This window comes from Paramisgurnus dabryanus, chromosome 10 (genome assembly GCF_030506205.2).
Source record: "Paramisgurnus dabryanus chromosome 10, PD_genome_1.1, whole genome shotgun sequence".
Taxonomy (NCBI): Eukaryota; Metazoa; Chordata; class Actinopteri; order Cypriniformes; family Cobitidae; genus Paramisgurnus; species Paramisgurnus dabryanus.
Window position 1 is genome coordinate 3324318 of NC_133346.1, and position 20700 is coordinate 3345017.

Sequence of the window (20700 nt, forward strand, 5' to 3'; positions counted from 1 at the left end):
ACTGGAGTGATCAAAGTATGTTTTATTACACAGTGCATGCACCGGACTGAAGAAAATGACCTGTGTCTGTGCGCGAGCGCGCGTGTAGCTCTGACGTCACGCGTGTGTGTGACTCGCTCTACTAAAGGATCATTTCAACATTTGATTTGTTCAGTAGAAGTTTATCATGGCTTCAAAGAAAAGTGAATCAAAGAAAAGCGAATCGAAAAAAAGCGAGAAACAGACGGACAAAAGTGAAAAAGCTTTAGCTGCGGAAAAAGAGCAATTCGTCAAACTACAGGTGAGATTTAACATCAGTCAACTGTTTAAATATCCAACACGCGTTACTTTTCCCTCAGTATGTATGATTATTTTCACGTAATATTTAATGTGTATAGAAAAAGATGTTTTGTCTTTAGTTTTTGCAAAATGACGTCATGTGATTATTTGTGTATCATTATTAGACTGCGTGGCTTCACGTTTTACTAACTATACATTATCTCCTTAACATGGTCATTTTTTGATTAATAGCATTTAATAACAGGTTTCACAGCACGCTTTTTGTTAAATGATATTTTTTCTGAAAGCCTTTGCAGTAACTTACCATGTTATGTCAATCTCTCTCTCTCTCTCTCTTTCTCTCTCTCTCTCTCTCTCTCTCTCTAAAGGGAAAAGTTTGAATGTTTGAAACTACTTTTATAACTTTTTTATTAAAATTAATTATATTACGTTTATTACATTTGAGTTCTCTTACTGATGAGGTTACAAAATGTTAAAATATTGAGAAAATATATATACTTACTAATTACATCTTCAGTCATGTAATTCGATTACTGTACAAATTACTTTCTCCAAAAAGTATTTAATTACTTATTAATAATTACTTTCTAAATCCTATTTAGTAAATGATACAAAGATCGGCTCAAATAAATCATATAAAAGTACATAAATTATTCTGGTCATGCTTTTTAGGGTACAATTCTTACTATTATCTACTTTTGCCTCAAAATACTACTAATTATTGCTTATTTATACTTAGTAAAGTAGTTGTAAGTTTAAGTATTGGTAAGAGTTGTGCATGATGTAGAATAAGGCATTAATATGCAGAATCAGGCATTAATATGTGCTTTTTAAGTATTAATAAACAGCCAGCATTTCAGTAATATTAATGCTAATAACCAACCAGTTAATAGTGACAATTGGAAACTACACTAAAGTGTTACCATTATTTTTATCAACTCACCAAAGAAGTTAAAGTAAGAAGGATATATAAAAAGCATGCATTTTAATGTAAGACTTCAAATTTTAATGTTAAAGTTACTATTGTATTATATATCATTGATCTACAGTCCATACACAGTATTAAGTTCAATTATATCAGAAATAACTGTAATTAAATTACTGGAAAAATATGAGTAATCCCTTACTTTACTTTTTTAAGAAAAAAGTAATTAAATTACAGTAACTTATTACTTAGTAACTAGTTATACCCAACACTGCACTTAAGAAATATGATCAACAAAGCAACACAGTTATTTTGATCATTAGTAAATATATCTCTGATTATTTTTGCAGTTCATAATAACTTTTGTTATTTTATGCATAAAATGAAATATTTGTTTTTATGCAACACAATGATGGTGTTCTGCTGTTTATTTGTTTGTTCACTCATTTTACAGCTTCAATGCATCAGTAAGTCCATTACCACCGCTGAGGCTCCCATCAAAGAGAAATATGGACGCCGTATCCTATACATGGCATTAATGCTTCACGAACATGTCTGCATTATGATATAGTGTTGTGTTATGTGGTAGTTAAAAATCTGCGTGGGAAGTTAAAAATTTAATTCCTGCAAAAGATTATGAATTTTTACTTTTGTGCCCTTGCTTAAAGGTGCAGTGTGTAAATTTTAGTGGCATCTAGTGGTGAGGTTGTGAATTGCAACCAATGGCTCAGTCCACTGCTCACCTCTTGCTTTTGAAACACACAGAGAAGCTATGGTAGCCGCCACCAGACAAACATGTCATCGTTGGAGACAACTTAGTAAAAAACTTTGTCCGTTAAGGGCTTCTGTAGAAACATGGCTGCACAAAATGGCGGCTTCCATGTAAGGGGACCCTCTGTGTATGTAGATAAAACGTCTTATTCTAAGGCAATAAACACATAACGGTTCATTATAAAGAGGTCTTTATACACCCCTGATAATATAGTTTTGTATATTATTGTGCATTTCTGTCAAGAGATCCTTCTAAAAATTACACACTGCACCTTTAAGAAGGTACAACCTCAGTAGATTAAACCCTTTAGATAGATGTCCTTAACATTTGTGCAGAGATCATTTTAGGGACACATAAGGAAGGCGGTGCCGTCACATTTTGGTCTCACGCCATCAGTCTGCCGTTGTCCAGTAATGGCATCCTCAGCTGGAAATTCTGCCACATGGTTCATAAACTGCTTCGAGACGGCCATCCCAACGTGAGTCCCACCTTTGATATTACATCAGTATTAAAGACAATGACTTCTTTAATTCGGCTGTTTAGACAGGCTCCACTTTTTTCATATTTGAAACTTTAAAGTTTTACTATTTTTCAGACACTGCGGGACAGCAGAGGTCAAACCACAAGCATCAGACAAATGGGAATATTATGGGTAAGTGTGTAAACCAGACATTTGATTGTAGTTATTCTGCGCTTGTGTATTGCATGAGTTGATGTGGTATTTTATAATGTTTGTTGTTTAGGGGAATCTGCATGATAGATATGGACATATAGTTGCACTTTATGCCAAACTGCTTTGCATTAAGATCGACTTCCATTTAAAGGTCAGTAAACATTTATCAACATGTTTATTCGGCATGCACCTTTAAAAAGATGAGTTTACTGGGTTTTTAATCAATCTGTTGCCTCACAGCATCTGGAAATCCCACCAAACCTTGAAGCTCCAGAAGAAGTTTTAGATAAAGCCATCGCCATTGATATCAATACAGTGTAAGTGCCTCGCTCTTTAATGCTTTTGTGTTACATGACACGGTTAGGATTTATATATAAACACTTTATATATGCAGATTTGACACGACGGGTGAGGTTCTTGACTACATGGAGGCCGGACTACAATTGCAAGAAACTGGTGAGCTTGACATCTAAGATTTTACCTTAAACAAATTGTAGAAAGCTATACATATGTGTTAGGTTAATAGTTAACCAAAATGTGTTTGTTTTTGAAGTCTTTTCTTCAAAAACTATATTTTAAGAAATAAAAATAGTATAGATATACATTTAAATCATATGGGGCAGTTTCCCGGATAGGGCTTTTCCTAGTCCCAGACTAAAACGCATGTTTGAGCGGGATTTTTTTTATTTTTTATTATTGTTATTAACTTTATGTATACCAGTCTTTCGTCAGATGGAGTCTAATTCCACCAGCTCCACCACGGCAGTGGGTCAATGTCGTCTGGCACCGCTGGTTCCCGTCATTCAGGACTGCGGTCCACTTTATCACTTCCTGGTCAAACTCCTGTTTAAGCTACACAGCCGTGAGTCGCTCTCTTAACGTGCTGCTGTCTTTACTGGTCAATAAATTAAAACATTTAGCTAAATTCAACAACTGTTGTGTTGTATGTGTGACAGGAATACCAGTGGACGCTCTGCTGGGACACAGGGAACGATTTCGGGATCAGTTTAACAGGTGCTCTGTGCTATTTGTAAGGATTGTCCGATAATAAAATGTTGGTCAATGCAAATAACCAATAATTATTTTAGTGTTATAAACTTATGATCCAAACTTATATATAAATATACTGTTGTCCATGTTTGTCCTCTATAGTCTGACACAGTTTTTTGAGCGAGCGAGAGGCATGGAATTCTTCAAATCTATCATTCAAATCCCAGATCTTCCCAGTGTAAGATTTGACACACTTAAATTATTATAAAATTTCAGAAATACTCAGTTTTTTGTTAAAGACTCATGAATGTTGTGTGTGCTTGTAGGAGCCTCCAAATTTCCTTCGAGCGGCCGCTTATTCAGATCACGTGAGGCCGGTGGTGGTTCAGAATCAGAGAACGACTTATGATGATGATACTGAAATCCACCTGGATTTCAATGTAGGACCGTCATACCAAATGGTAAATCAGGCTTAAAAATCGAGCTGTAGCTGAAGATCTTAATATCATTAGCTGATACATTCTTAACATTTTATTTGTTGTTTCTACAGCAGTACGGTTATAACCAGTATGAACCTACAAGTGATATACCAGAGCTAAGGTAACACACAATTTCCTTCTTGTGTGAATAAAAAAAAAATGAGATGATCTCACGTCTGACTTCTCTTTAGTGTTCAGATTTGCCAAGTCTGCATTTTAAAGATGTGCTACAAACAAATTCATACAAATGTTTCATTAAATTATTTGATAAAAGTCTCCTCCTGCAATTTTAGGATGGATATAATTAACATTTGTACACAATAATTGTAACACATTATATTACTTTGTTTCATTTTAAATTTACCTGAAAACTTCATTAAGTCTCCTGTATGGTTAGCAATTGTTTGAATTTTATTAATTCCGATTCTGCTTATCGTCTATCGATTCCTGATCGATTCTGATTCTTTTTTATTCCCAGTTTCAATTCCAATGAGGTACAAAAGAAGTCAAAAGTTAGATAAGGGTAAACTTTTAGAAAATTGAGATTTATACTTTAGTTGTATAAATAAGATTTCCATTGATGTATGTTTTTTTTTTTTGTAGGATAGGACAATATTTGCTCAACTGTTTGAAAATCTGTAATCTGAATGTGCAAAAAAAATTTAATATTGAGAAAATCGCCTTTAAAGTTGTCCAAATGAAGTCCTTAGCAATAGATGTTACTACAGTTAAATACATTTTTTATATATTTATGGTAGGGAATGGTTAAAATATCTTAATGGAGCATCATCTTTAATTAATATCGTAAAAACCTGGCATAAAATCATAATTTTGACCCATACAATGTATTGTTGCCTATTGCTACAAGTAAACCCGTGTGGTCCAGGGTCACATATGTACATTTAGCCTTCTTGTTGCTGACTGATATGCAAAATAATATATTTATGAGCAATGGTTTTTTTTGCAAGAAAATTACAGGTAAATGCTTCCTTTAATTACAGTAAAAGTGTAGTAACCAATCTGATTGTTTAATATTTGTATTACCATAGTGTTATTACAAATACCATGGTTAAACTTTTGTTACTATAGTGAGACATTTGTACATTTGTGATTATTGAGGTTTTACTACAAATACCATAGTTAAACCTTAGTTTAACAAATTTTTGCATTAAAACTGTTTTATTCACTTGATTCAGAGTATGTGAAATAAAAAAATTTGAGTAAATTGTCGCAGGTCAGGTTTTCACAGATGACATGAATAAAATAACTTGGCTATCTTAAAATGTGCATGCAGGAGGAATTGAGATTTTCATTTTATAATAAAGATCCGATTCCAGAATTGGAATTAATTTTTGATTCTCAACCCCAAGTATCCCAATTCTCAAACTATGAAAAAACTATGTCTAAGCAATAACTTTTTCTTACGTTTGCAGAATTTAAACATTTGCAAACATGACATCTACATGTCTACAGGTTTGACTACAGGTATTTCTTTTTCTTTTCATATCATTTTTAGGGAGACAGAAGCCGACACGCTCAGAAAAGAGCTTGAGGTGGTGAAACCGGAACTGGAGTTGATGAAAGTGGAGGCGAGTTTTGTGTTTGTGTTTATATCTGTCCACACAAAAATGTTTGGTCCCGGTCCGTGTGTTGAATCCCAGCCGTGTGTTCCTGCAGGCCCAGCGTGCCGTGGTCCACCTCAAAACACAGGTGAATAAATTGGAGGCCGAACTAGAAGACCAGCGCACGCATAAGCAGATGGCCCTGGTGGAGAACGAGCGTCTGCGCATGGAGATGGACGCCCTCAGGACGCAGACCGCCGTCGCAGCCAGCATTCAGGCCACGGTCGATGATGCGGGCAGTGAGTGACCTTTAAACCCTGAAACATGGCATGCCTACGAAGCGCTGAATGACCAATCATGTGTTTTCATGTCTCATGTTTTGTAGGCAGAGCTCAGACCGCTCAAATGAATTTCACCAGACTCAAGGAGAAACATGCCGAGCTGGTCAGCAGACACGCTGATCTCATGCGAAAGGTGAAAAGACGTTCCCATTCATACTGACCTTGACAGACGTCTATTACAACGATGATGGGGTCATTTCTGTGTTTTACTTTATTGCAGAACGCAGAGACGGTGAAGCAGCTGAGCACCACTCAGAAGACTCAAGAAGAGCTCATGACCGCCCGACAGCAGATGGCAGCTGAGATCGAGCAGCTGAAACAGGAAAGCGGCACTAAGGTCACACATTATCACAATTGATTTGTGAAAGTTCATGCACTACTTTATTTCTCTACAGTCAGCCAACATGCACAGTTATCATCACAAACGCCATTATGTCGTCTTGACTGATGTATCACTAACTAAAATACATTTGCATTTGTTTTTTTAGAGTCAACTGGAGGCACAGAAAGCAGAGATTGAACGTCTGAAGCTTCAGTTACAGACCGAAAGAGCTGAAATGTCCCAGGTCCATAATGCTTTGCAAAGCAAGGAGAAGGTAACAGTCTGTCTGGCCAATGAATGACAATAGATGTCCATATATTTAACACACAAAAACAACCGTCACAAAGCAAAATGCTTGCTTAAATTATTAAAGACCCATTGAAGTGGCTTGAAATGCACAGCTTTGTTTGACGCATCGACAATTTTCACATATAAACAAGAAATGGGGGTGTGACATATTGAGTGGCTCCTCCTTACCTTTTTTAAATAGCCAATAGCATTTAGTTTATCTCACAGCCTGGAATATGACTTATTCAGTCCCCTGCCAACTGACTTTCTTACTTTTCTTGTTTTCGGTACAAATATCTAAAAATTCTTAAATTAAGATGCATTGTTTTGATGAGCAAAATAACCTAAGCACATAAGTCTAGTTTTTAGAGAAAAAAAACCCATAAAATGTAAGTGCATTTGTGCTAAAAACCAGCAAATTAATCTGCTGATGGGGTAAGAAAAAATACATTGCAAATAATGATTTCATTAGTTAGTATTTTTTCTTGTTTTAAGAACAAATATCAAAAAATTCTCAAGTCAAGATGCTTTTTCTTGATGAGCAAAACGACCCAAGAAAATAAGTCTAGTTTTAAGACAAAAAATATCAAATTTAAGTAAATTTGTGCTTAAAACAAGCAAAAAAATATGCCAATGGGGTAGGTAAACTTTTTTCTTAAACACTAAATTCAAGAAAATTTTGCTTACCTCATTGGCAGACTTTTTAGCTTGTTTTATCCACAAATTCACTTAAATTTGATACATTTTGTCTAAAGACTAGACTTATTTTTGGGGGTAACTTTGCTCATCAAGAAAAAACATCTTGATTTAAGAATTTTTAGATATTTGTACTGAAAACAAGACATAAATACTAAGTAAGAAAGTAATTTTTTCAGCGTAATCTTGAACTTTTTTCTTAAGCACTTACACTGCAAAAATGCATAAAACAAGCAAAAAAAAATCTGCCAATGGGGTAAGCAAAAAATCTTGAAATTTTTTTTAAACACAAAATTAAAGAAAAATTCAAGAAAAATTTGCTTACCCCATTGGCAGATTTTTCTGCTTGTTTTATGCATTTTAATATCACTTAGACCCAAAAATATAATTTAAGTGATATTAAAATGCACAAAACAAGCAAAAAAATCTGTCAATGGGGTAAGCAAAAAAGTCTTGAAATTTTTTTTAAACACATCATTCAAGAAAAATTCAAGAAAAATTTGCTTACCCCATTGGCAGATTTTTCTGCTTTTTTCTGCATTTTAATATCACTTAAATCAATTTGGTTAAAAAACTAGACTTTTTTTCTTGGGTTGTTTTTCTCATCAAGAAAAAGCATCTTAATTTAAGAATTTTTTAGATATTTGCACTTAAAACAAGACAAAAATACAAAAAAAAAAATAATAATTTTAAATCATTTTTTTGCAGTGTAATTCAATAAAAATGTAAGAAAAATGTTCTTACCCCATTGGCAGATTTTTTTGCTTGTTTTAAGCACAAATTCACTTAAATTGTATATTTTGTATCTAAAAATTAGACTTTTTTTCTTAGCTCATTTTGCCTATTATGAAAATGCATCTTAATTTAACAATTTAAATTTAAGAAAAAATACTTACGAAGAAAACCATTGACTTTTAAATGCTTACATCTTCTAAGAAGGAATTTTGTCAAGGCAAAACTATTCATACTAAAAGCCAAAAACGTCAATTTTGATTTTAGGGGGACTTTAAGAAATATGCATCACTGTGCATATACAGCCACAGAAAAAAGTTTACTAGATTTACTATTTATAGATATATGTGTTTAAGTAAAATGATAATTTAGTTTCATTCTGTCAACTACAGACAACGTTTCTGCCAAATTCTTAATAAAAAAATAATGTTTTTATTTGCATTTATTTACTGAAAATGTAAATGCAGTAAATGCAGTGTCTTCAATACTGAAGAGAAAACAAGTTCATATTTTTTTTTCAACAACAAAATACTAATGTTTTGACATTTAAAAAATTCCTTATTGATTTTTAGTCCCAACTTTCATGGGTATTGTCATGTTCTTAGTCTTTTACATTTGCTGTTGGGTGACATTTCCCAAAGTTTGCTTTTGTTGAAATTCAGCAGACACTGGATTGAAATGGTCACATCTAAAAATGATGATTAAAGTCAAAACTGGAGTGGTCTAAATTTTTTCTGCGGCCGTAATATGGCCACAATTAATTGGCATTCAAAAATATGTATATATTTTTATTCAAGATAAACAATATATCAATTGATAAACAAGGAGTACAAATCAAAACTATCTGTATCTATCAGTATCGGTAGATGTCATTCTAAGTAATCGAATATTGGTATTGGCACAGAAAATTTGTATCAGTGCATCCCTAGTTTTTCTGTATATATGCGAGTTAAAAGTAGATTAAAATCTAGAGAAACGGTATTAGTGATAGACCGATATATCGGGCCGATATTTGCAAGTTTTATGTGTATCGGCATCGGCCGATATGTGGCTGCCGTGTTCGCCGATTTTTTTCCCGCCGTTATTTACAGACTGGTGCTGGAAGCTGCAAGCGATTGCAGGTCATGTGACTAAACACAACCAACCTTTCCATGACAACATCAAAAGAGGGTTCCATAGCACCCTCACCTGTTTTTACTATTTGTTAAATATAGTTTTTTACTTTTTTAAAATTGAGACATTTGGCATCATTATTGTGTCATTTTAATGATGAGCAAAAGCACTATCGGTTCCAAATATCAGCTCATGAAAATCGGCAGCCTGTATCGGTCATTGGCTAAGGCTGATGAAACAAAAATCGGCATCGGCACTGAAAATTCCATATCGGTCGATCCCTATGTAATATTACTTGTGGATTCCTCTGTTCTGTGTATGTTATAGGCAGGAGATCAGCTGAGCAGCGTGTTAGTAGGTCTGCAGGCTGAGAAAGAGGCTCTGATGCGTAAAATTAAAGAACAGGAGGCTGAAATCGCTAACCTGCGTCAGGCCATCCAGCTCCTCCAAACCTCCATGGAGCAGGAGAGAGAGAAACATCAAAGAGAGATAACAGCGCTGCAAAACCAACTACAGGAAAAGGTCAGTGTAACTTCCTGTGATGTCACAACCTCAGTTATATGAAGATGCGCTCAGAGATCCTTTGCAAAGTCGTACGGTACCTGAATAAAGGTTTCACGTTTGTTTTGTGCATCTGCTCAGGTATGCCGAGATCAAGAGCAGCAGATGGAGATGGAGAAGCTGAGACGAGAGCTCGAGGAGACGCGGGTGGAGATGTTGCGAGCTCAGAGTAAAGGGATTGTGAGTATCTCTGTTTCACCACACAATTCCTCACATATACTGCAGGTCTTCGCTTTATATTTAAATTATTTACGTAAGCAGATGATTATGATTTTAAACTGTATGTTATGCTTTATTTTTAGACAGGAGATCAGCTGAGTAGCGTGTTGGTGGGTCTGCAGGCAGAGAAAGATGTTCTTCTGCGTTCAGTGAAGGAACAAGAAGCTGAAATCACAACGCTACGTCAGGCCGCACAGCTCCACCAGGCCACACTTCTTCACGAGAGAGATCGAAGTCAAAGAGAGATGGCGACGCTACACAGCCAAATGCAGGCAAAGGTCAGAAACCATTGTCGCAATGAACTGGATGATTTAACAAACAGAAATCTTTTCTACTATGGCCACTAGATTGAAAATGCATATTATATAGTATGCACCAACCTGATCTCACAAAGTTCGGTGGGATAGTCACGCGATTTTTTTTTTCGGTTTAGGGTTAGATTTGGTGTTTGCATTACTATGTGAGAATGCCACGGAAAAAGACAGTCCGTAGCAGGGCCACGGAAAAATGTGGGGATCCGTGAGAATGCCACGAAAAATGAGCAAAAAATTCCGTGACTATCCCACGGAAATTCGTGAGATCAGGCTGGTATGCACAGTATGTGAATTTAGATGGTGCATATGCCGTTCCTGTTATTTAAGTCATATTCACATGGATTAAAGTTTTCCGTCGCTAGACGGATTTCCGTCAATTGCAAAATTATTAAATTCACTTTTAATAAAGACGACGTGTATCGACGTGTTTTTTAAAGTTGGATGTGATCAAAGCCTGGAGTGGAGCCAAATCACGTTCCTCTCTCCACTGTAAGCGTTCTGTAATCACTATGCACCGGATCCACTCCGGGTTTTCTGGCTGTATCACGTTAAGCTGAGGTAAAACTTTATTTCAGCTAGCATGGACAAACTTGTAATGCAGAAAGGCTCCGATGTTTTGGCGATTGATAAAGGTGTAAAAGACCAATGGAGATCGACTTGGCTTAGCGAAATGATGAAGATTGGCAAGCCTTTCAGTTCGTGGGATAAGAAAACCAAACCGCCAGGTAATTTACGTGTCTTTGCGATTAGGGGTCCTGTATTTTGGGGGTAAATGATTTCTCACGTACGTGATCACCCGCGTCCCGTTTTTGACTGCTATGCTCATCAGGCCAGTTGCTGATACAACGGGTTTGTTAAACTTGTGGGTAAACTTCATGTGGCGCCACAAGAACCAAGAGGCAGATGACATCCACATCCTGTGAGAGCTTTTTCAGGAATCATAAGAGGAGACTGCTTCCGAAATGGTCTCGCGGCACTTTGATGTCATCCACCTGTCGGTTCTTGCAGTTTCATTTGCGTGTGGTCTCAAAAAACGTAACATTTGTACATATATTTAAGCGCTGCAGTTTATAAACAAGTGATATTAAGCCATACAAACACAAACAACAGTGTTAACGTTAAATGCGTTCGCTGTTTCTGTGTCAGAGCTGAACACGTAAGCCGCGCATTCGCTTCATTGAGCTTGTGAGTATTTTTGCCACTTTATTGGGCTTAAATACAAATATGCGTCAAAAATCCCGTCTTTGCAAGTATCCTCATATAAACACAACCATTTAGGTCTTAGGAGAAAGTAAACAGCAGAACCATTGCGCATAAAATAGCACATCAGCGCTGCCTCTATTGTAACATAATAATTTGTTGATAAAGGTACAGTCATCAATTAACAACTGTCACTATGGTTACAGGCATCCTGTGCGAATTGTACACTAGTTTAACACGAGTTACACGTTCAGGGTTTATATTCATACATAACGTTACTGTAAGCTGTTGTGTGAACAGAACAGACCCTGGATTATTCGTTTATGTGTACTGAATAATATGATATGAAAAAGTTGTATTTGTTCACATTAGTAAATGCATTATATAACTTGAAAAAACAATGAAAAATATAGAATATATAAGCATTTATTAATTCTTGTTTATGTCATTACAGTAATTGATGGTGGTTCATGGTGCATTCACTAATGATAACAGTTTCAACTTTGATTAAAAAAATTATTAGTAAATGCTAAAATAAATACATTTACAATTAATAAATAATTAATAAAAGATTCATTAAAGGTGGTGATATTCATGTTTTCTTTTTATATAGTGAGTTATTTAGCTGTTTCGCCTTCATCTTAAATGCCATGCAAACTACAGCCACCTATATATGCCACAGGCGACTTTATAATGGAATTAATGGCAAAAAATACACCCTTAAAATGCTATTGGTCTCGCCTACATTAAGTTTTGGTTAAAGAAATATGACTTGGCCTGAAAAAAATTTCAGTCAGAAGAATTTTTTTCACTTTAATCCATGTATTCAGTGTTTGTGTATTTTTGTCTTTATAGTTGAGTCAGGACTCAGGAGTGTTACAGCAGAGGTTGCAGGACGAGCAGTTCAGCATGTTGCAGTGCGCTGTGGTGGAAGCAGAGGGAATCGTATTGGACGCCGTGGCCAAAGTGGACGATCCGCTGCACGTGCGCTGCATCAGCACGCCAGGTATGTTATTCCTCACATGAGTTGAGCTTTGGTTCCTGGGAGACTGCTAACATTAGCCAGTTTAACGTTTTGTACATTTTGTTAATGTAGTTTTTTTCTTGTAATGGTCCGGCTGTCTTAAAGACGTCACTATTTCAGTTTTGTGGGTAAGTGTTTTGTAAGTTGCTGGGTGCACTTCACATGATGCATGTTGCTATAATTTTTTTATACGTAAAGAATTTGCAAAAATACCATGAGGTGACATGTCAAACTCTTACTTTTATACGCTGCAAAAAAATTCTTAGTATGTTTGTCTTGTTTTAGTAAAATATCAAAAAATTCTTAAATGAAGATGCTTTTTCTTGATGAGAAAAACGACCCAAGAAAATAAGTCTAGTTTTTAGACCAAAAATATTAAATTTAAGTGATATTGTGCATAAAACAAGCAAAAAAAATCTGCCAATGGGGTAAGCAAATTTTTCTTGAATTTAGTGTTTAAGAAAAAAATTACGATTTTTTTGCTTACCCCATTGGCAGAATTGTTTGCTTGTTTTACTGAAAATACTTAGAAAATGTTTTCTTGAAAATAATTTTTGCAGTGTGTTATTTATCATATGTGAACCTGGACTACAAAAAATACGTCACCTGAACGATTAATAATGAGCTTTCCTTTGATGTATAGTTTGTTAGGTTATAATAATATTTTATTGATAATCTGGAATTTAATGGTGCAAAAAATCTAAATCTCCTTTAAAGTTGTCCAAATGAAGTAATAATACACATAATACTAATGGTAAATAAATTTTTTATATATTTACGGTAGGAAATTTACTAAATATCTTCATGGAACATGATCTTTACTTAATATAATAATTTTTGGAATAAATCGATAATTGCTATTGCTACAAATATACCTGTGGGACTTATGACTGCTTTTGTGTTCCAGGGTCACAAATTAATTTATTTGATAGTCGAATAAATAAGTTTCGCCCTTATTAGATTGTAATCTATTTATGGGGACAATAATTTTTATTTCGTTCACTAGTACGGTTTAATCTTAGCCGCTGTACTTTGCTTTCCTATGATTTTTAATTTTTCTCCTGTTTTTATTCATGTAAAGCTCCTTTGGAACAATTGAACAATTGTGAAAAGTGCTATATGAATAAAATAAAATTTAATTGAACAATACAATTTGCAATAATACAGTAAATTCTACTACAATATATTAAATAATTTTCCCATTTTCTGTGATTCATATTTTTCTTCTTTCTTCATAAAGCTGCTTTAAAACAATGCAACATTGAAAAAAGCGCTATATAAATAAATATGAGTTGATCTTCTGTATATATCAATAATCTTTTTCCACCCATCCACAGATTATTTGATCAATCGGGCTGAATTGACATTGGCGTCTATTGATAAGATGCAGCGGAGTCATGCGGGATATTTGAGGAACATGGATGGTAAGGTTTGAGGATGCTCAATAGTGTCATTTGTTATTGATGGGTAATGTAAGGTACAGACAGCTAATGTCATTTCTCTCTCTCCTCTCAGATGCCAGTGGTATGTTGAGGTCGGTCACTCAGTTTTCTCACCTCATCGCTGACACTATTGTTAATGGAGCGGGCGCTGCCCATTCGGCACCGACGGACCAAGCAGACCGTAAGAGCCGTAATCTTTTTTTTTTTTTGTCAAAATACATTTAATGTACATTAAATTTCAATTGAGGTTTAAGGTTTAATTTTTATTTCTTTAATGATGAGTAAAAGTAACATCTATAGTGCTAAACAGAAAGTTTCTATGGGGGTTAAAGAAACCAAAGTCCAGCTAATACCAGCTTTGCATAGTCAGTTTCTAGCTGATCCAAACTGGTCATTTACAATCATTAGCTGGTCCACGCTGAACTTAGATGGTTGATAAGGTTTTGATGTGGTAAACCATCTTTGTTTGGACCAGCAACAAACCAGCTGGAGCTGCTGTGAGATGTTTTGTTGGGCAAACGTGGTTGTACTTCAGCTCATTTCTCTGAACATTTGTCTGTAGGTTTGACAGATAACTGCAGGGATTGTGCAACCCACTGCCTCCAGTTCCTTAAGGAACTCAAGTTGAAGGCCACTCTTCCTAGAGCAGATCCCACTGCTGTCCGACACGTGGTCCAGCGCATCCTCAACCAAGGCCAGGTGTGTCGGACAAGAGATGACTGATGTTCTCATAGATGCGTGTAAATGTTGGGTGATTGTGACCTTACCTTTCCTCCATCTTACAGGACCTCCGGCCCAGAGGTGCAGATGTACGGAAGGAAGAGCTCGCAGATATGGTGGACAAGGAAATGGCGGCGACTTCCTCTGCTATCGAAGAGGCTGTGCTGAGGATGGATGTAAGTCAAACCATGATTCATGTTTTTTTTTTCTCTAATGAAAAAAGGCTTTTTGGTCTGATACCATAGGAGACTTTTTGACATTAACGTCTCCTTGTTAGGAGATAGTTAGAAAACTATCCATAACTGGATTTCCATCGAAACATGAAGTAAATCTTTTCAAAATTCGCAAAAAGGAAAAACAAAGAAATGCAAATTAGGTGCGTTTCCATCAAGTTGTTCAAACGAATGACTGTGGTATTGGTAACCAATAGTAAATTAATCAAGGCACGCTTAGAAAATGGATACAGGACTGCATTTAGTTACGATTTGGCAAGTAATAAGCAGTGAAGCTTGTAATTTCCTAAACTGAATGCTGTGCACAGAAGAAGGAATGCAGAGGTTTGATGCAGGTACCAGCAGCAAGGGCATTGTGACGACGTCAACCCCCATATATGGGAAAAACAACATCAGCTGATACAGCTACACGATCAATCACGTGGATTTAATGTTCCCTACCTCAAAATTTATTCGGCAAATGTATTTCCATCTCCCTTTATTCGGATTAACTCTTTTTCGCTCTTTTTTTTTTAAGTCAAAAACCACTTCAAGCGAGCGTAAAAACTTTTGTGCAAATTTAGGGATTTTTATTCAAAATTTGTCATTTCCATCACTCGTTTCTTATGCGATACTTCAAAATGCGCTTAGAATAAAGGCGTCAAATTCGCGTCTACCACGCGTAGTTGAACGCTTGAACATTTTGAGTGTACTCGCTTCATTCGTGCGTGAAAGCCGCGCATAAAATTCTAGTTAACGCGTAATGGAAGGGGCTTCTGCGACTCTGCTCGCTTCCTGTAATCTTGTCACTACTAGAGCAAGCTCCTGATTGGTTAACACGGCACGGTTTCCCGCCAAAGTTCAGATTTTTCAACGTGCGAGTTTCCTGCGGCAGGGTTCAATTTGTGTCATTTGCACTAACTAGACGGAATCGCGTCTATCGCTCTGCGCTAAACGCCTCATTCGTGCCGCGAGACCTCCAGACACGCGTCAACGCATCTTTACATTGACATAAAGGAATAGTCCACTCATTTTCAATATTAAAATATGTTATCACCTTAACTAAGAACTGTTGAATCATCCCTCTATCATCTGTGTGTGTGCACGTAAGCGCTGGAGTGCGCTGCGACGCTACGATAGCATTTAGCTTAGCCCCATTCATTCAATGCTGCCATTTAGAGATAAAGTTAGAAGTGACCAAACACATCAACGTTTTTCCTATTTAAGACGAGTAGTTATACGAGCAAGTTTGGTGGTACAAAATAAAACATAGCGCTTTTCTAAGCGGATTTAAAAGAGTAACTATATTTTATGGCGGAACAGCACTTTTGGGAGTACTTCGACTCGCCTGAAAAGTCCGCTCCTCTTCTCACCCTCATAATGGGAGAGGGAGGGTGTTACTGCGCCGAGTCGAAGTACTCCCAAAAGTGCTATTACGCCATACAATATAGTTCCTCTTTTAAATCCGCTTAGAAAAGCGCTATGTTTTATTTTGTACCACCAAACTTGCTCGTATAACTACTCGTCTTAAATAGGAAAAACGTTGATGTGTTTGGTCACTTCTAACTTTATCTCTGAGTGGTACCATTGAATGAATGGGGCTAAGCTAAATGCTATCGTAGCGTCGCAGCGCGCTCCAGCGCTTACGTGCACGCACACAGATGATAGAGGGATGATTCAACAGTTCTTAGTTAAGGTAAAAACATATTTTAATATTGAAAATGAGTAGACTATTCCTTTAACATTGAAATCACTTGCGTTTTGATGCCTCTACTGCAGCTGGTGTGAACGCAGCTTAACACCAGCTGCGTTTCCGTTATTCTTCAAATTGTCCAAATATTTTTTTGTGACCAAAACTTTTTTCTTTTTCAAATATAACAAAATAATAAAGACATACAAAATAAATAGTTAAAATAAGATAAAGGGAGGGGGGAGCAACAGACATAATAGCAATAATTCACAATTTAAATCCAGAATGAGAAATTGCCCAAATTAAAACAGTGATTTGAAAATGCAGCCAAGGGTAACACGGCAATTTTGCATAAACTCCCATATATCACAAAAAATATGTGTATGCTCATGTATGCCAGAGAACAAAATTCGCATAATATCGGTTAACGGAAACGCGGCATTTCGCTATAGTTTTTTATCGACATTTAGAAAATAATAACGCTAAAATAACCTGCAGCTAGTGTTAAATCAATAAACTTTTTTTGACACATGAGGAACCCAGGTTTATTAATGAACCACATACAAAGATCCACTTAACATTCGCATTAAAGACCTTTCATTTTTAAAAGTGCATATTTTTCAAGTGAAAACAACAAAAAGTCCACCTCATTTCCATTCTGTTCAGTGAAAATGATAAGAGCAGTTATTCGCTATGACCTTATGATTTCAGTGTTTTGTATGTAATACAGGAAATACTGAGCCAGGCGAGAAAAGACAGTTCTGGAATAAAACTGGAAGTAAATCAAAGGTAAGCACTTTCGATTTCTTCCTAGATCAACAAATAACAAACCAAATGTAAAGTTTATGTGCATAGACTTCATTTTCTGTGTTGTTTTTTATCAGCATCCTTGGCTCGTGTTCAGATTTAATGAAGGTAAGTTTAGCCTCATATAGAGTAGTTCACCCCAAAATAAAAATCAACCCATATTTTACGCACTAGCCACACTGCAAAAAATTATTTTCAAGAAAAAAATTCTTGATTTTTCACATTTTTCTTGATTTTTTTCTTGAATTTAGTGTTTAAGAAAACATTTCAATTTTTTTTGCTTACCTCATTGGCAGATTTTCTTGCTTGTTTTATGCACAAAATAAATTAAATTTGATATTTTTTGTCTAAAAACTACTTTTCTTGGGCTGTTTGGCTCATCAGGAAAAAGCATCTTAATTTAAGAATTTTTAGATATTTTTACTGAAAAAAGACAAAAATACTAAGAATTTTTTTTCTTGAAAATCATTTTTTTACAGTGCATTATAAAGCTGAAAAGATCCAGGATATAAAATAAGTCTAGGATGGCTGTTTTTCATTTTAGTGTGAACTGTTCCTTTAAATATAATCAATGCAATGCAACAGATCTCATATCTTTTAATTGTCATTGTCTATAGGCTATACACATGTTGGTGACAGCCGCCACTGACCTACAGAAAGACATTGTGGAAAGTGGAAGGGTAAGATTCATTACTAATAATACTTTTACCACAGTAAATATTTATAATCTATTCATCCACTCGGTCTTGTGCTTTTCCTATTTAGGGCGCCGGCTCCGACAAAGATTTCTATGCTAAAAACTCCCGCTGGACGGAGGGACTCATCTCCGCCTCAAAGGCTGTTGGATGGGGCGCTACACAGATGCTGTGAGTCTGTCCGCAGCTTTCAATTGTGTTCATCAGTGTAAATATCCACCTGTCCTCCATATAACTGTGATTTATCATCTCACACAGCGACTCGGCTGATAAAGTTGTGACAGCTGGAGGAAAATATGAAGAACTGATCGTCTGCTCTCATGAAATCGCAGCCAGTACGGCACAGCTCGTCGCCGCCTCAAAGGTACAACAACGTCACCCATATAGGTGTAAGCAATGAAGTCAACTAAACATCAATGTTTAATTCGTCAGGTCAAGGCAGATCGAGGAAACAAGAAGCTTAATACTTTACAACAGGCCTCCCGGCACGTGAACGACATGGCCGCTGTGGTAGTGACGTCTACTAAGGCGGGACAAATGCAGATTGAAGAAAAGGGTGAATGTCTTGATCACGCACACATTCATATCTTGCAAAAAGTTTTACATTTTAAATGTAAATTTTGTTTTTTCCGAAGACTCCATGGACTTTTCAGGGATATCTCTTATAAAGCTCAAAACCGAGGAAATGGAGTCTCAGGTCAGTGTCACATAAGCTCTTACTGATGTTTATTACACTTATTAAAGGTTAAAGGTTTTGCTTACATTATTTACAGTCAGGATATGATTATGATTAATGTTAAGTTTCACAAAAATTAGCAATTCAAGCGTTAAGCATGTGACACTTGCAGTCAAAACTTGAAGAATAAATTCACAGAGCATGCATTTATTTTATATTTTTAGTAAACCCCTGATGAATCCAGACATCAGAAAAATACCTGTCTATTCATGGGTTTTTTATTTTAGACAAGGAAAACTTGTATGCATTATAGATGTGACAAAAAAGGGACATACATTTTTGGAAGACAAATTAAATTTAAAAACCAGAAGCAATGATAACCAACAAATGAAGAAAGGACAGCTCTACAAAGAAAATTAAATATTACATTTTTTTATTTTTATTTCATTTAAATTTTTGTATACACATTTATGAGGAAGAAGCAAACGTTATGGACGTTACTTAACTATGAAAAATTATAGCATTAAATCTTTAATAGAGACTTTAAACCATTGAGATCTGAAATATCAGTATGGGTAAAAACTTTACTTTTCATAATAAGGTTGACATTTGCATGAAATTGCCCAAATAATTCAACTCATATTTGTTTCTACTGTAGGTAAAAGTGTTACAGTTGGAGAACGAGCTGGCAAATGAGCGTATCCGTCTGGGAGAACTCCGGAAGAAGCACTATGAAATTGAAGGAATTCCAATGGATTCAGGGAATGCAGTGAATGATTTTGACAGTTCACTTCCTACAGTCTTTCCTGACCCACCCACAATGGAACTGCCCAGTTTGGAAGCTTTCGGACCAGAGCCGACCAACTCAGATGCACTAAGACTGAACCCATCCCGGTTAGAACCGGCAAGACTGGATCCAGAAGGACCGGAGCCTCTCAAGAACCCCGGGTCTAAACGGACGTTCTTTCACAAATCAGGCAACATTCTTAAGAATGCTGTATGTATTTAAATTGCCCATCTGTGACTTATATTTCTAGAGTCAGTGTTTTAGATTTTAAATGTTTTTTTCTTTGTTCTCTCACACAGTTTAGGTGAACCCTGAGCTCTGGATGTATGAAGAAGAAGATAGTATGAAACATACACTCCTAAAAATAAAGATGCTGAAAGGGTTCTTTGTAGTAATGCTATTTAAGAACAATTTTTGATTCCCCAAAGAACCTTTCAATCAAAGTTTCTTAAAAGAACAATGTCTGTCTTATATTTTATAATCTGTTGGTTAAAGTTTTTTTTATGAGACCATACAACCCAACAATGTTTTTTTTTCATTTTTAAAGGGATAGTTCACCCTAAATTGAAAATTCTGTCATCATTTACCCACCCTAATGTTGTTTTAAACCTGTATGAGTTTCTCTTTTCTGTTGAACACACAAAAAAGATATTTTGATAAATGATGGTAACCACACAGTTAATGGTACCTGTTGACTTCTATTGTAAGATAAACAAATACTATGGAATTTGATGGACACCGTCAATTGTGTGCATAACATCATTTATTAAAATATCTTTTTGTGTGTTCAACAGAATAAAGAAACTCATACAGACTTATAACAACATGGGAGTGAGTAAATGATGACATAATTTTCCTTTTTGGGTGAACTGTTCCTTTAAGAGTGTAATTCTATATTTGGAGCTTTTGTATTCCTCTTTTTAAATTTTGTCCTGTTGTCCTGTGTCCTGTTGATAGTGAATTTGAATAAAAAACCTTAAGATTAAACATATTGATGTTATCATCTATTCTAGAGGAGTTCTTAATGTTTTTGTCATTTGAACCTCGGTATTATTTACTTATTCATTTGGCAGTAAGTGCATTGAATTTCACAGGCATCTTCACAATTCTGTTTTTTGTGAAAAATCTAATCCATGGGTATTCACTGGGGGTCCAGGGCCCCTTAGGGAACCCTGGTTGTA

At 35.7% G+C, this 20700-nt stretch overlaps 1 protein-coding gene across 2 annotated transcripts; it reads left to right on the forward strand.

The window, feature by feature from the left end:
- The first annotated feature begins 33 nt into the window (after positions 1–33).
- On the forward strand, positions 34–20445 carry LOC135744573 (huntingtin-interacting protein 1-related protein). 2 transcript variants are annotated; one of them, XM_073815995.1, is made up of 34 exons: positions 34–280; positions 1659–1722; positions 2312–2454; positions 2572–2628; positions 2720–2800; positions 2890–2966; positions 3044–3105; positions 3371–3511; positions 3606–3663; positions 3802–3877; positions 3966–4100; positions 4190–4239; positions 5635–5707; positions 5796–5979; positions 6066–6154; positions 6242–6358; positions 6510–6617; positions 9500–9694; positions 9815–9958; positions 10036–10230; positions 12322–12472; positions 13828–13914; positions 14006–14113; positions 14495–14631; positions 14718–14828; positions 17285–17343; positions 17439–17469; positions 17979–18041; positions 18127–18227; positions 18315–18420; positions 18489–18612; positions 18692–18753; positions 19391–19729; positions 19819–20445. In XM_073815995.1, the coding sequence occupies exons 1-34, from the start codon at positions 167–169 to the stop codon at positions 19825–19827; spliced, it is 3651 nt and encodes a 1216-aa protein (XP_073672096.1). In that variant the 5' UTR covers positions 34–166; the 3' UTR covers positions 19828–20445. The 2 variants fall into 2 exon arrangements, with proteins under 2 accessions (XP_073672096.1, XP_065118875.1); XM_065262803.2 differs by having other exon boundaries at positions 9815–9913.
- Positions 20446–20700: the final 255 nt, after the last annotated feature.